Raw genomic sequence first — 12,787 nt, 5'->3', positions numbered from 1 at the left:
TACACTAAGGAACCCTGAGCGCTATCAGCTAGCAGTTCATCCCATGAAGCTTGTTTTAACACGGTAAACACGCAGACTACTGTCCAATATACTCACCTCTGAATAGCAAAAGAGCTAGCGCTGTGGTTAGCGGCTAATGCTGCTGCACCCAGCCTTAGTGCTGGAGAAACTTTACTGAAAACTTAACTGAAGCCTTATAACGCTGTACTTCAGCAGCTTACATATACCTCTGAAATCTTCATGACTGAGTCAGATTAGTGAATTTCACTAGAAGTGAAGGAATGACTCACCAAATTGTGCATAAACGTCCATCACAGCCTGGTTTATGGCCATGTCGATGAGTCCTCTGCCCAGACAGAAGTGAGGAAAGATGAGAAGGACTCTCTTCAGCACCTGATTAAACATATACAAAGTCTGGAGAGAGAGAGAGAGAGAGAGAAAGCAGACAAAGATAATTAGTGTGACCCAATTATCTTCTTTGATCACTTTTGATTTTTGATTCTCATACCCCTCTTTTTTGAATGTGCCTCTTAAAATATTTTTTTTTTGACGGGTAGGGCATAGTGGTAGGGTCAAAGAGTAAAATGAGATTGGGCCATTTACAAAATGTGCAAAATATGTAATTAAAAATATTAATAAAAACTACTTATAAAAGTGAAAAAATAGCATTTGTTACCTGCCCCCACTCTCTAACTAAACTTTATCATAAAATATATAATATATATTAAAATCCTTGTGATATATATATATATATATTTTTTCATTGTTGTGTGACTCCAAATCCCATCTATGCTTAAAAAAAAAAAAAAAAAAAAAAATTATATATATATATATATATATATATATATATATATATATATATATATATATATATATATATATATATTCGTAATAAATACATAATATTCAAGTTAAAATACATATTTTAGTTGTGTCCCTGGGTTTCACTCAGTCCTGTTACAGTAACACATTACCATGAACATCTAAAACATCTAGAACATTCTACAACAGGAAGTCACATCTACAACAGGAAGTGACATCATCAGATGGTTTATCTGAAGATCATAGGAAGACCAAAATTCCTAAAGTTCCCTCATTAGTTTTTCTGTATATTTGATCTTATTTTAACTGTAATGACTGAGGAGTTCAATCTCAACACTCTGTCCTGTTACCTAAATTAATTCTTACATCTTATTTGATTATTTTTAAAATGCATATTTTGGGGAAAAATCACTAGAATGTGCTTAGCATTTTTTTTTATGTTTTTGCTAATTCTATGCTAAAAACTCATTCCTGTTACTTTCATACATTTTACTCAAAACATAAAAACTAACAGAAGTGAGTGCCAGTAACAGGAGTGAGTTCCACTAACAGGAGGGAGTTCCAATAACAGAAGTGAGTACCAGTAACAGGAGTGAGTTTCAGTAACAGGAGTGAGTCCCAGTAACAGGAGTGAGTTTCAGTAACAGGAGTGAGTTTCAGTAACAGGAGTGAGTCCCAGTAACAGGAGTGAGGTTTAGTAACAGGAGTGAGTTTCAGTAACAGGAGTGAGTGCCAGTAACAGGAGTGAGTTTCAGTAACAGGAGTGAGTTCCAATAACAGAAGTGAGTACCAGTAACAGGAGTGAGTGCCAGTAACAGGAGTGAGTGCCAGTAACAGGAGTGAGTGCCAGTAACAGGAGTGAGGTTTAGTAACAGGAGTGAGTGCCAGTAACAGGAGTGAGTTTCAGTAACAGGAGTGAGTGCCAGTAACAGAAGTAAGTTCCACTAACAGGAGTGAGTGCCAGTAGCAGGAGTGAGTTTCAGTAACAGGAGTGAGTGCCAGCAACAGGAGTGAGTGCCAGTAACAGGAGTGAGTGCCAGTAACAGGAGTGAGTTTCAGTAACAGGAGTGAGTTTCAGTAGCAGAAGTAAGTTCCACTAACAGGAGTGAGTGCCAGTAGCAGAAGTGAGTTCCACTAACAGGAGTGAGTGCCAGTAGCAGGAGTGAGTGCCAGTAGCAGGAGTGAGTGCCAGTAACAGGAGTGAGTGCCAGTAGCAGGAGTGAGTGCCAGTAGCAGGAGTGACTGCCAGTAGCAGGAGTTTTTTTGTCATAAATATCACTTAATTGATCATGCAGTTAAACATTTCTTTTAAATGTTTAAAATTTTCTTTGAAAGAAAATTGAAGAAATGTTTGAACCTGTTTTTTTTTAAACATGCTTTTTAAATGTCACATGAGTTTTGTAACCATCGTCGGCTTAGAAACCTTGTAAAAAAATGAAGTAAAGATGCCTGAGATTGACCAGAACATGTTTTGTATAGTTAAATATATTTGTTATTAGAATCAGAGTTGAAAAAGGATTAAAAAATATAATAATAAGTTTAATTTGGAAGAGTTCGGTGGAATGGCCCAGATATTATCCTTTTTTTCTACACTCCCCCTCTTAGCCTGAAGTTTTCTCACAGTGCTGCTGTCGAACAGGTCCAGGATGAAGGTGATGGCGCTGCTGTTGATCCCGATGAACAGATTGAGGCAGGACAGGGACACGTAGGCCGTGCTGGGGACGCTGAAGACGTAAGACATGGGATACATCATGGGCGTCACGGACCAGCTGCAGGGAAGAGACAGAGCACAGAGCAGTCGTAAACTGCTGGACTACAGAAATAATCCAGTAATGTAATATAGAGCATTTCCAGAGCGGGGAACTGAAAATCAATAGAGATCATGACCAAGATCAGAGTTTCCTTTTTAATGCCAAGACCAACAAGTAATGTAATTTACTGTTCAGCCTGTGAGTCAAAGAGTCAGAGGACGTCCTTTTATTCCAGAAACGAAAGAGGAAATGACATATCTGAATTTCCTAGCAATTAATAGGTGAGGGATAGAGATTAGATCAAGCCCAAAAAACCTGATCCTGCCCAGATCAAGCCCAAACACATTCTGCCCAAACTGACCTGCCCCATAAACTGTCATTATGAGCCCGAGCTTGATTTAAACCCGACATTTTTTAGTAAGTAGTAGAGGTGGAAAAAGTACTGAAAAATTGTAAGTAAAAGTACCTTTTTACTTTGCTAAAATTCTACTCAAGTAAAAGTAAAAGTACCCATCTAAAAATCTACTTGAGTAAAAGTAAAAACTACTCAATTTAAAATGTACTTTGAGTAAAAGTTTTTTTGATGTAAAAAGCTAAAAACAAATCATAAATTAAATCGTTTTTAATGAACTATTAATCCACATAATAATTTTGATCTTTCAGGCAGTTTTTGTTCAGACCACCTCATAAAACATTTTCAAAAACAAGTGGCATAGGTTTCTATGATCCATTTTTTTCTTTACTATTAAAATGTTATGGTCTTATAGGTGACCATAAACTGTATTTATACAGCTTTAACTGCTATTTACGTGTTTTTTTTTTACATTTAAGCAGATTGTTTAATGATAAAAACACTTATTTGGGTTTCAAAGCTGCGTCCGAAGTTTTGAAAGCTGGCAGCTCTGTCCGGCGGGACACATCTTGTATTGCATCAGGACGTTATTGCCTCGTTATTCCATGCGTGAGCATCCGTGCCGAGTTTTTTTTTTTTATTCAGACAATTGTTTTTTGTTCCAGCATTTTATTTTTTACTCAGTAATTAGGAGTTTTCCATTGTAGCAAAGTTCATTACTTGTGTCAAAATGTACTTGAGTAAAAGTAAAATTACCTATTTTAAAAACTACTTTACATAATTAAATTACAAATTACTCATAAAATCTACTCAATTACTTGTAACTTGAGTAAATGTAATTCATTACTTTCCACCTCTGGTAAGTAGAGCATTAAAACTGAGCTTTTTAAAATCATGTTCAGGCTGTTTGAATGAGCAAAGTCTGTTCAGAATGATGTTAATTAACATTGCAACACTGAAGAAGCATAGACCTGTTTTATAAGATCACTGACAGTCGGCTGTGGCATATTTAGTAGTGAGTAGTGAAATTTCATGACTGGACTTGGGATTACACGTCATCGACTATAAAAAAATCGTCAACGTAAAAGTTAATTGCGAATGTGCGATGGAGCAAGCGAGTGAGAAAAAGAGAGCATGCTAGAAAAAAGGGATGAGCAGCCAGTGAGGTTTTAGTGTGGGTGGGACTTTCAGCACGAGACAAAGAAGAAAGGCCTGCATACAGTAAACTACTGCAGAAAGTAGGGTTAAACAGGGTTAACTCTGTCTGAACCAGAGACTGTAAAAAAGATGGACGCTATGTCGCCGTTCCCATTCATTCAATAAAAATAATGCCAAAATCTTGTTGGCGAACCTGATACCCGAGTCTGCGCAGTAGAGAACAGAGGAGGGAGAAAGACTTTGGAGAGACAGCCTACTCATTTAAATAACCCCGCCCCTGAGGGCTGCCTCGAGGTCACAGGCTGCAGAGCGGGGCTGACGGTCTGTTATCGGTCCCGCCCATAACCAGCCCTTTTACAATAACCACACCTTTTTTGAATAGAGCTGAATAACGGTTTAAAAATGAATTCTGTGGGGATCTAAAAATTTAACAATATAAGCAGAGGTTACACTACTTAAATAATGGAGGTAGAATTACAGTATATTGGGAAAAAAACGTGATTGAATGTTGTCTGTTTTGCCATTGAAACCTATGGGGATGGGTGGAGTTACACAGCTTTCTGAAACCGAACAGCAGGGGGCGCCCGACCTGTGGTGGCTTCACTTTTGAGAGACGATGCTCTGTCCAGCTATATACAGTCTATGGTCTGAACCCACCCATTTTTCTTATAAGCAAAAGTTTAGGAACAGATAATCTTAAAATAGATTGAAAATGTTCATCTTTTGTCTCATATTAATCTTTTAATGTCAAACCTAAATGTTTTTTTTTTTTAATCTACAGCAGAAATAAGATGACTGGCAGTAGAAGTACAAGTAGAGGGCATGACAAAAAAAATTGAGACTAATCTAAAAAATAATCGCCAGATTAGATTAGTCGATTAGTTAACTACTAAACCTATGCGTTGATGCTTTTCTATTTCTATTTCTATTTCAGCACTTTACAGTAGCAGGTTAAGGTTTAGTGGAGAAAGCTTGGTGATTTGAGAGCTTCTTCTACCACACGTTTACCACACGCTTCCTGTTCTGAGCTGATGGGATTTGGGGAGGTCGAGGAGGAAGAGAAAGAGGAAGAGGAGGAAGAAGAGGAGGAGGAGGAGGAGGAGGGGTTGTGTCTGCTATAGAGAAAAAACACAGTCTAAAGCAGACACTGACAAATCACTCCCTGCCCAGCCAGACCTTCCACTGTGTTCCCCTCCGAGCCATTCATCTTCCTCACCGGCCGAGACGACCTCGGTGACACGACTAAACTAACTGAGGAAGGCTATTTACAGCAGGACGCATAAACACAGCGCTCAGACACTGACTGCTCTTACCCGTACAGCATCAGCAGCGCGATTAGCGCGTGCAGGTTCGCGGGGGAGGTGTAGCACTTCTTATCAAAGTTGATAAAAATCTGCACGACCAGTGCGGCACTGACGGAGTAGCTGATCTGCAAGAAAAAAGAGAGAGAAAAAGTGAGGTAACACTTTACTTTTCTACAATAAGGGTACATTAATTTACAGTACTCACTACAGAAGGCCCTATTTATCTAATTTCTGGCACGTTTCTATCTTGGCGGTGAAAAAAAACAAAAGGTGCGCCACTGACCGATTAAAACCCTGACAACAGTCAACAGTCAGCTGCCCAATCTTACAGTATCTTGGCCATGCAGGAGCTCCGTGCCCACTGTGTGTTTAAAAGCGCAGCGCTGTTAAGATACGAACGTGCCAAAGTCAGAGCTCACCTGCCTCGTAAAGGGAATGACAACTGGCACACTGATTGGTTTATTTCATGCTACGCCCAAAATTAACCACACCCATGATTCATTTAGAGAATTAGTACATGCCTTTTGTGTGTTTGAGCTGCACAAGGCGTATTTTTTGCGGCCTCACGATACCAAAGACACACAAACGCCCTAAATCCAGCTGCACAATCCGCAATTGATGCACTAGTGCACTATAGATCAATAAAATAGGGCCCTGTGTTGTTTTTAAAAAAGGGTTTGACCAGACCTTATAGAAAACAGTTAAAAATGATGAGTTTCTTTGATTTTTTCAAATTTAAAACCTCTAGCCATTAAACCAAACTGAACTGCTTGAATTTTTGCACCAGGAGTAAAGCAGCATAAAGTTATCCAAAAGCAGTGTGTAAGACTGGTGGAGGAGAACATGATGCCAAGAAGCATGGAAACTGTGATTAAAAACCAGGGTTATTCCACCAAATATTGATTATTTCTGAACTCTTAAAACTTTATGAATATGAACTTGTTTTCTTTGCATTATTTGCAATGTGATCCATGTTTTTTTACAACATTTATATAACGTTTATATAACTCTGTTAGCTGGAAGGAAGGGGTTTGTAATAAAGTTGGTGATGCATGATAAAGAACAGAAGTTTGGATTGATAAACTCACCATGTCCCACAGGAAGTTGGCGGTCCAGTAGACCAGTGGACTGACTCCACTCACAAACTGCAGGTGTTTGGCCTGAGTGACTCTCTCCTGGATCAGGTAGAGGACGAAACTGGCCGGAACGAAGGACATGGCGAAGATCACACACATGGCCACCACCGCGTCCACTGAGGTGGTCAGACTGAGACAAAAATACATAAATATATAGAGTTTAGTTATAATAACAGTGAAAGTGATATATGAATATAAAACATTTACATTAACAATGTTTAAAAAAGCAGAGGAAAAATCCAGTTAAATATGAAATTAAAATTATGCATATTAAAACTACTGCAGCTAAAAGTTGCTAAACATGTAGTTCAAAATGCAGGTCAAAAAAATGTTATTTAAAAGACATTTAAAAGCGACGTAAGAAAATGAACCCTTTAACAAGCCTGGTCTGTATACGGGCTACATGTGTAGGTGAAGAAAAAAAAAGTAAAATAAATGTAATTTCTAAAAAAAGAGTTTTAAGGTTTTTTTTTGGAGATTCTTCTACAGAACATTTGGAGAAGCTGCCTGTTCAATTTCTACTCTTAATTCACTTAATTTAAGATCAGTAGCAGTATAGAAAGCAACCCCATATTTAATTTAAAAAGTGCCAATTTAATTATTTTTATTCATTATATTTTGACAGCTCTGTACTTCTATATTTACATATTTTATATAACATCTATAGTTAGGACTTAAATGCTTTAATAGAAAACCTCCAGATTAAAGTGTGTAACATCAGGGCGAAATTTTACAAAAATGCAGGCATGTTAAGGAGTTAAAGACTGAGAATAAAGTTACCGGCAATTACAACTCTGTAAAAATGGCAGCTGCAGGTAAAAATATGTTTGAATAAGAAAATACTTCCCTTTAAAAACAGCTAAATATACTATGGTTAAATGTTGTAGAGAAAACAGTACTATACATTTTACTTTTAGTACTTAAGTATTACATTTAAGCTATAATACACAAGAGGGAGTGCTATACCGTGTAATAGTGCCAATATTACACTTTATATCACGAACCTCGAGTGTATTATTGCGATTATACCACAGTTCCATTATCACTGTTTATTAAAAGATTTTGAGATAAAAAGGAGGAGAAAATACTGTTTGGTTTTCTGTTTGGTTATAAACACTCTGCAAGTTAAAAAAGTTCCATTGCTGCTCTGTTTGTAGTTGCGCTGTTGCTGTTTGGCTTGTAAGCGCTGCATTGTTGCTAGGTTACCTGTATTGTGGCGGAGTAATACATGAAGAGCTTCCGTTACAGTGTAGTGCATTACTGGCTGATAGCGGTACTCATAGAATGCCTCTCAGCCAATCACATTGCAGGATCGGAAGTAATGGTTGTAGAATTTGCAATAAACTACTCACAGTACTTAAGTACAAAAATACTTTGAATACTTAAGTACTTCCAATTAAGTTTGAAGCCTATAGAACAAGTCATTTTTTAAGGTGTTTAGGGCCAAAGCAGCTTCTGTATTTAGTCCTCTAAACACCTGTTTTACTCAGGGAATTGTGGGTAATTAGCTGATGAGCTGAATCAGGTGCATCCCAGATTTTGAGATAAAGAGGAGGAGAAAATACTGTTTGTAGTTGCGCTGTTGCTGTTTGGCTTGTAAGCGCTGCATTGTTGCTAGGTTACCTATATTGTGGTGGAGTAATACATATATATAATAAAGAGCTTCAGTTACAGTGCAGTGCATTACCGGCTGATAACGGTACTCATAGAACGCCTCTCAGCCAATCACATTGCAGGGTTTGAAGTAATGGTGGTAAAATTAGCAAAAAACTACTCACAGTACTTAAAGTACAAAATACTTTGAATACTTTAGTACTTCCAATTAAGTGAGAAGCCTATAAAACAATTTAACTTCTACTCAAGAATTTGTAATTTTTGATAGAGCACCTTCAGTACTTTTTACTCAAGTTTATTATAAATTCTTTCACAGATCCAGGTGTTTAGGGCCAAAGCAGCTTCTGTATTCAGTCCTCTAAACACCTGTTTTACTCAGGGAATTGTGGGTAATTAACTGATGAGCTGAATCAGGTGCATCCCAGATTTTGAGATAAAGAGGAGGAGAAAATACTGTTTGGTCATAAACACTCCGCGAGTTAAAATAGTTCCATTGCTGCTCTGTTTGTAGTTGCGCTGTTGCTGTTTGGCTTGTAAGCGCTGCATTATTGCTAGGTTACCTGTATTGTGGTGGAGTAATACATAAAGAGCTTCCGTTACAGTGTAGTGCATTACCGGCTGATAGCGGTACTCATAGAACGCCTCTCAGCCAATCACATTGCAGGGTCGGAACTAACGGTGGTAAAATTTGCAAAAAACTACTCACAGTACTTAAGTACAAAAATACTTTGAATACTTTAGTACTTCCAATTAAGTGTGAAGCCTATAGAACAATTTAACTTCTACTCAAGAATTTGTAATTTTTGATAGAGCACTTTCAATATTTTTTCCTTAAGTCTGGTGTAAAATGCACAGTTTATTATAATTTCTTTCACAGATCCAGGTGTTTAGGGCCAAGGCAGCTTCTGTATTCAGTCCTCTAAACACCTGCTTTACTCAGGGAATTGTGGGTAATTAGCTGATGAGCTGAATCAGGTGCATCCCAGCGAGAGAGAGAGAGTGAGAGAGAGACAGCAGACTCATCAGCATTGTCTTCCTGAGAGACATTCATCTGAGATTCAACCCTGAGTTAACGCTCGCTTCACAACACTTCACCAGCCCCGTAAACATCCCATCAATCATCCCCCCATCCCCCGCCCGCCTGGCCCCGCCCCTCCGGAGCACGTACACGTTGACCTCGGAGAGCTGCTCTTTAGTGAGGTTGAGCGGGTGATTGATTACGGTGACGCCGTATTCGCTGGGGTTGGCATTGGTGGGGAGGTGCGCCCTCAGGATGGCATTGTTGGCCACGTTCAGGAAGGCCGGCATGGCGTGCCAGCCTTTATTATTGTACCACACCTTTACAAAAGAAAAAGAGAATATTATATATGAACATCAGATATACAGCTCAGGAAAAAAATATACTTATATATAAAACATTTTATATATAATCAAGAGGAAGATGGATGATCACAAGCCATCAAACCACCAAACTGAACTGCTTGAATTTTTGCACCAGGAGTAAAGCAGCATAAAGTTATCCAAAAGCAGTGTGTAAGACTGGTGGAGGAGAACATGATGCCAAGATGCATGAAAAAAACTGTGATTAAAAACCAACCAGGGTTATTCCACCAAATATTGATTTCTGAACTCTTAAAACTCTTAAAGGAATATGAACTTTTCTGCAAACAAATGCTCTAAATGACAATATATATATATATATTTTTTTAATTTGGGAGAAATGTTGTCTGTAGTTTATAGAATAAAATAACAATGTTAATTTTACTCAAATATATACCTATAATATATAGGTATAAATCAAAATCTGAAAAACTGATTCAGAAACTGAAGTGCTCTCTTAATTTTTTTACAGAAAAAGGATATTTTGTATTAGGGGTGGGCAATATGGCCCTAAAATAATATCACGATATTTCCTAGTATTTTTGCGATAACGATACTCTTGAGGATATGACAAAACACTGATTTTTTTTTCAGGAAAACGCTACTGCACAATACTAATAATGCACTCCAAATATCTCCATATATCCAGGATTAAAGTAAAATAAATGATACTGGACAGATATAATCTGTCTCTAGTAGATATATAATGGTAAATGAGAACAGTGTGCATTTTTATTTTGCTAAAAACAGTAAAAAAGTAGAACCCTGATGTGATTAATAGGGGTGGGTGATATGGCGCCATATTTCAGGGTTTAATATCATTCACCATATTCAAAAATGTTCAATATGACATGAAACACCCCTATTTTGTATGAAAAAAAATTAAATCAATAAACTTACCTTCACATTATATTCTGTTTCCATATATCTCAGAAATGTGCCAGTGTCCCTCAGAGCACGTTTCACGTGTTTTCCCTGTAAAAAAAGAAAAAGAAAAAACAGAAAAATTAGAATGATGTTAATCTATGTACATTTCCTTATGCACAAACTACAAATCACAAGTCAGAGCTGTGAAGTTCACTATAGAGCAGAGGCAGCTCTATAGACTGACTGTCTCACAGTGCTGTTAGCCAATCAGAGATGATATGTTTGCATGTATGAATATTCATATGCAAGAGCTGAAATCCTTTCGTTCTGCCCCGCCCACTCCTCCACCGGACTAAAGCAGCATTATACTGGATCACCTGAGTACTTTTTTATACCAAAAATATACTTAATTATACTTAAAACATATTGAGAAATGTCTAAGTATGCTTTAAATATACTAACAGATTTATGTACTTACTTAAATATATATATATATATTAAAAGTACATTAACATTATGCTTCCATCAAGTGTTTAAAAATACTTTTTATTGAATGTAATTCAAAATACTTTTAAAATACTTTTTTTCCAAATATACTATGTGTGTTAAAAACAGCTGTTACAGTAGTTCACTTAAAGTACAATGTATCATATAACTTTTTAGAAAGTAAATTAAATTATTAGTACTACATTTAAAAAAAAATAAAGTAAATTTCTAACACGCTAAAAATTGTATTAGAGTATATTAAAATATATATTTTTATACCCAACAAAATATACTAGAAATGTGCTACTTACAAAAGACAGGAACTAGAAGCATGTATATTTGTACTCTAATGTAAATAGATCACATATATTTAACATCAATTCTTAGTACATTTCTAATATACCTGGTGTATAATATAATAATAGTGATACAGTTGTAATACTCCACTTATTAAATGTATTATAATTTTATTGTAAGCATATTTAAAATATAGGGTTACATACATGAAGTAGTTTAAATGTTTAAATGTTACTTTTTTAAGTATATTTAAAATAGTTCCATTTTAGTACAGTTAAGTACAATTAGCACAATTTAAGTAAGACTTTTGTACTATTGTATTTTAATACTGTAATTAAAGTATAATAAGTACAAAAAAGTTGTTCCATTTTATCACTCTTTAAATATACTGATTAATAATAATGAGGCTACAAGAAAACACTTTAGTGCACTATAGCACTATAATAGTGCTTAGTATACTTTAATCTACTTTTTTCACTAGAGATGGTATTCATTCATACTAGATATACAACTGGACATTTTAAAATGAATGAAAAATGATGGAATGAGGCGTTTAAGATTTAAACACACTGACCGCTGTTATATTAAATATTCCTCCTAATTGCTCTGCCGTGTCTTGAATGGTTTTGGGGCTCAATCCCACCACAGGCAGCCGCCCGCCTACAGAAATCCCTCCATACCTGTAAAATAAACACTCAGAAATCAGTGAACTCACCATCACAGTGACCACTAGATGAAGACACTGAAGTATTCTCACAAAACTGATAAATGATTATGTAGATGATGATCATACCTCTGTTCATTCACCCAGTATTTACTCTTCAAACTGAAAAACAAAAGAAGAAACAGTGAATCATCTCTGAGTTCTGAGATCAGTACAGAAATTATTGTATTTTTTGGATTATAAGGTAAATTATCAACGAAAGTCTATTTTCTGCTCTATTTATATTTATATAAATATATATATATATATATAAGGTGCATTTTAAACTACGATGATAATGATACCTACATCACAGTGAGCAAGGCTGTCAACAAAACTGTAATTCTTAAAAAAATAAAAAAATAAAACATTTTCTTTTAAGGTTAATCTACACAGATTTCTCTCCTGAAAACTGTTTATATGGGTGAGTAAAGCTCTTCTATTTATTTACAGTTAGCTTAGATTTCCAGTATTATACAGTATTTCTAAGGGTGAGTTTGTCTCAGTGAAGTTTCTCCAGCACTAAGGCTGGGAGCAGCAGCAGCATTAGCATTAAAATTAGCCGCTAACCACTAGCGCTACACTGGGGAACCCTGAGTGTTCCGGTAACCCAAGGTGCTATCAGCTAGCGGTTCATCCCACGTAGCTTGTTTTAACACAGTAAGTACACAGACTACAGTCCGATATACTCGCCTTTGAATGGCAAAAGAGCTAGAGCTGTGGTTAGCGGCTAATGCTACTACTGCTCCAGCCTTAGTGCTGGAGAAACTTGACTGAAAACTCACCCTTATAAATGTGTACTTCAGCATGTGTGTGGTTTTACTGCTTCTTAATACCTGACTGGTAGAATTCATATATAAGGAGCACCAGATTATAAGGCACACGATTTTCTAGTCTATTTTTATTTAAAAGGAGCA

At 36.5% G+C, this 12,787-nt stretch overlaps 1 protein-coding gene across 2 annotated transcripts in view; it reads right to left on the bottom strand.

The window, feature by feature from the left end:
* The window catches only part of abca4a (ATP-binding cassette, sub-family A (ABC1), member 4a), a 133,672-nt gene that overhangs the window by 31,758 nt on the left and 89,127 nt on the right, over positions 1 to 12,787 (bottom strand). For both annotated transcript variants that reach the window (XM_022666636.2, XM_022666637.2), the window contains 8 exons: positions 11,961 to 11,993; positions 11,742 to 11,847; positions 10,418 to 10,492; positions 9,306 to 9,475; positions 6,476 to 6,653; positions 5,397 to 5,512; positions 2,444 to 2,591; positions 291 to 414 (listed from right to left, as the gene is read on the bottom strand). In XM_022666636.2, coding sequence (XP_022522357.2) covers positions 291 to 414; positions 2,444 to 2,591; positions 5,397 to 5,512; positions 6,476 to 6,653; positions 9,306 to 9,475; positions 10,418 to 10,492; positions 11,742 to 11,847; positions 11,961 to 11,993 — 950 coding nt within the window. The remainder of the gene's footprint in view (positions 1 to 290; positions 415 to 2,443; positions 2,592 to 5,396; positions 5,513 to 6,475; positions 6,654 to 9,305; positions 9,476 to 10,417; positions 10,493 to 11,741; positions 11,848 to 11,960; positions 11,994 to 12,787) is intronic.

Source organism: Astyanax mexicanus, chromosome 6 (assembly GCF_023375975.1).
Source record: "Astyanax mexicanus isolate ESR-SI-001 chromosome 6, AstMex3_surface, whole genome shotgun sequence".
NCBI lineage: Eukaryota > Metazoa > Chordata > Actinopteri > Characiformes > Acestrorhamphidae > Astyanax > Astyanax mexicanus.
The sequence above is the reverse complement of the archived record's forward strand: the minus strand, read 5'-3'. Positions and strand labels throughout refer to the sequence as shown.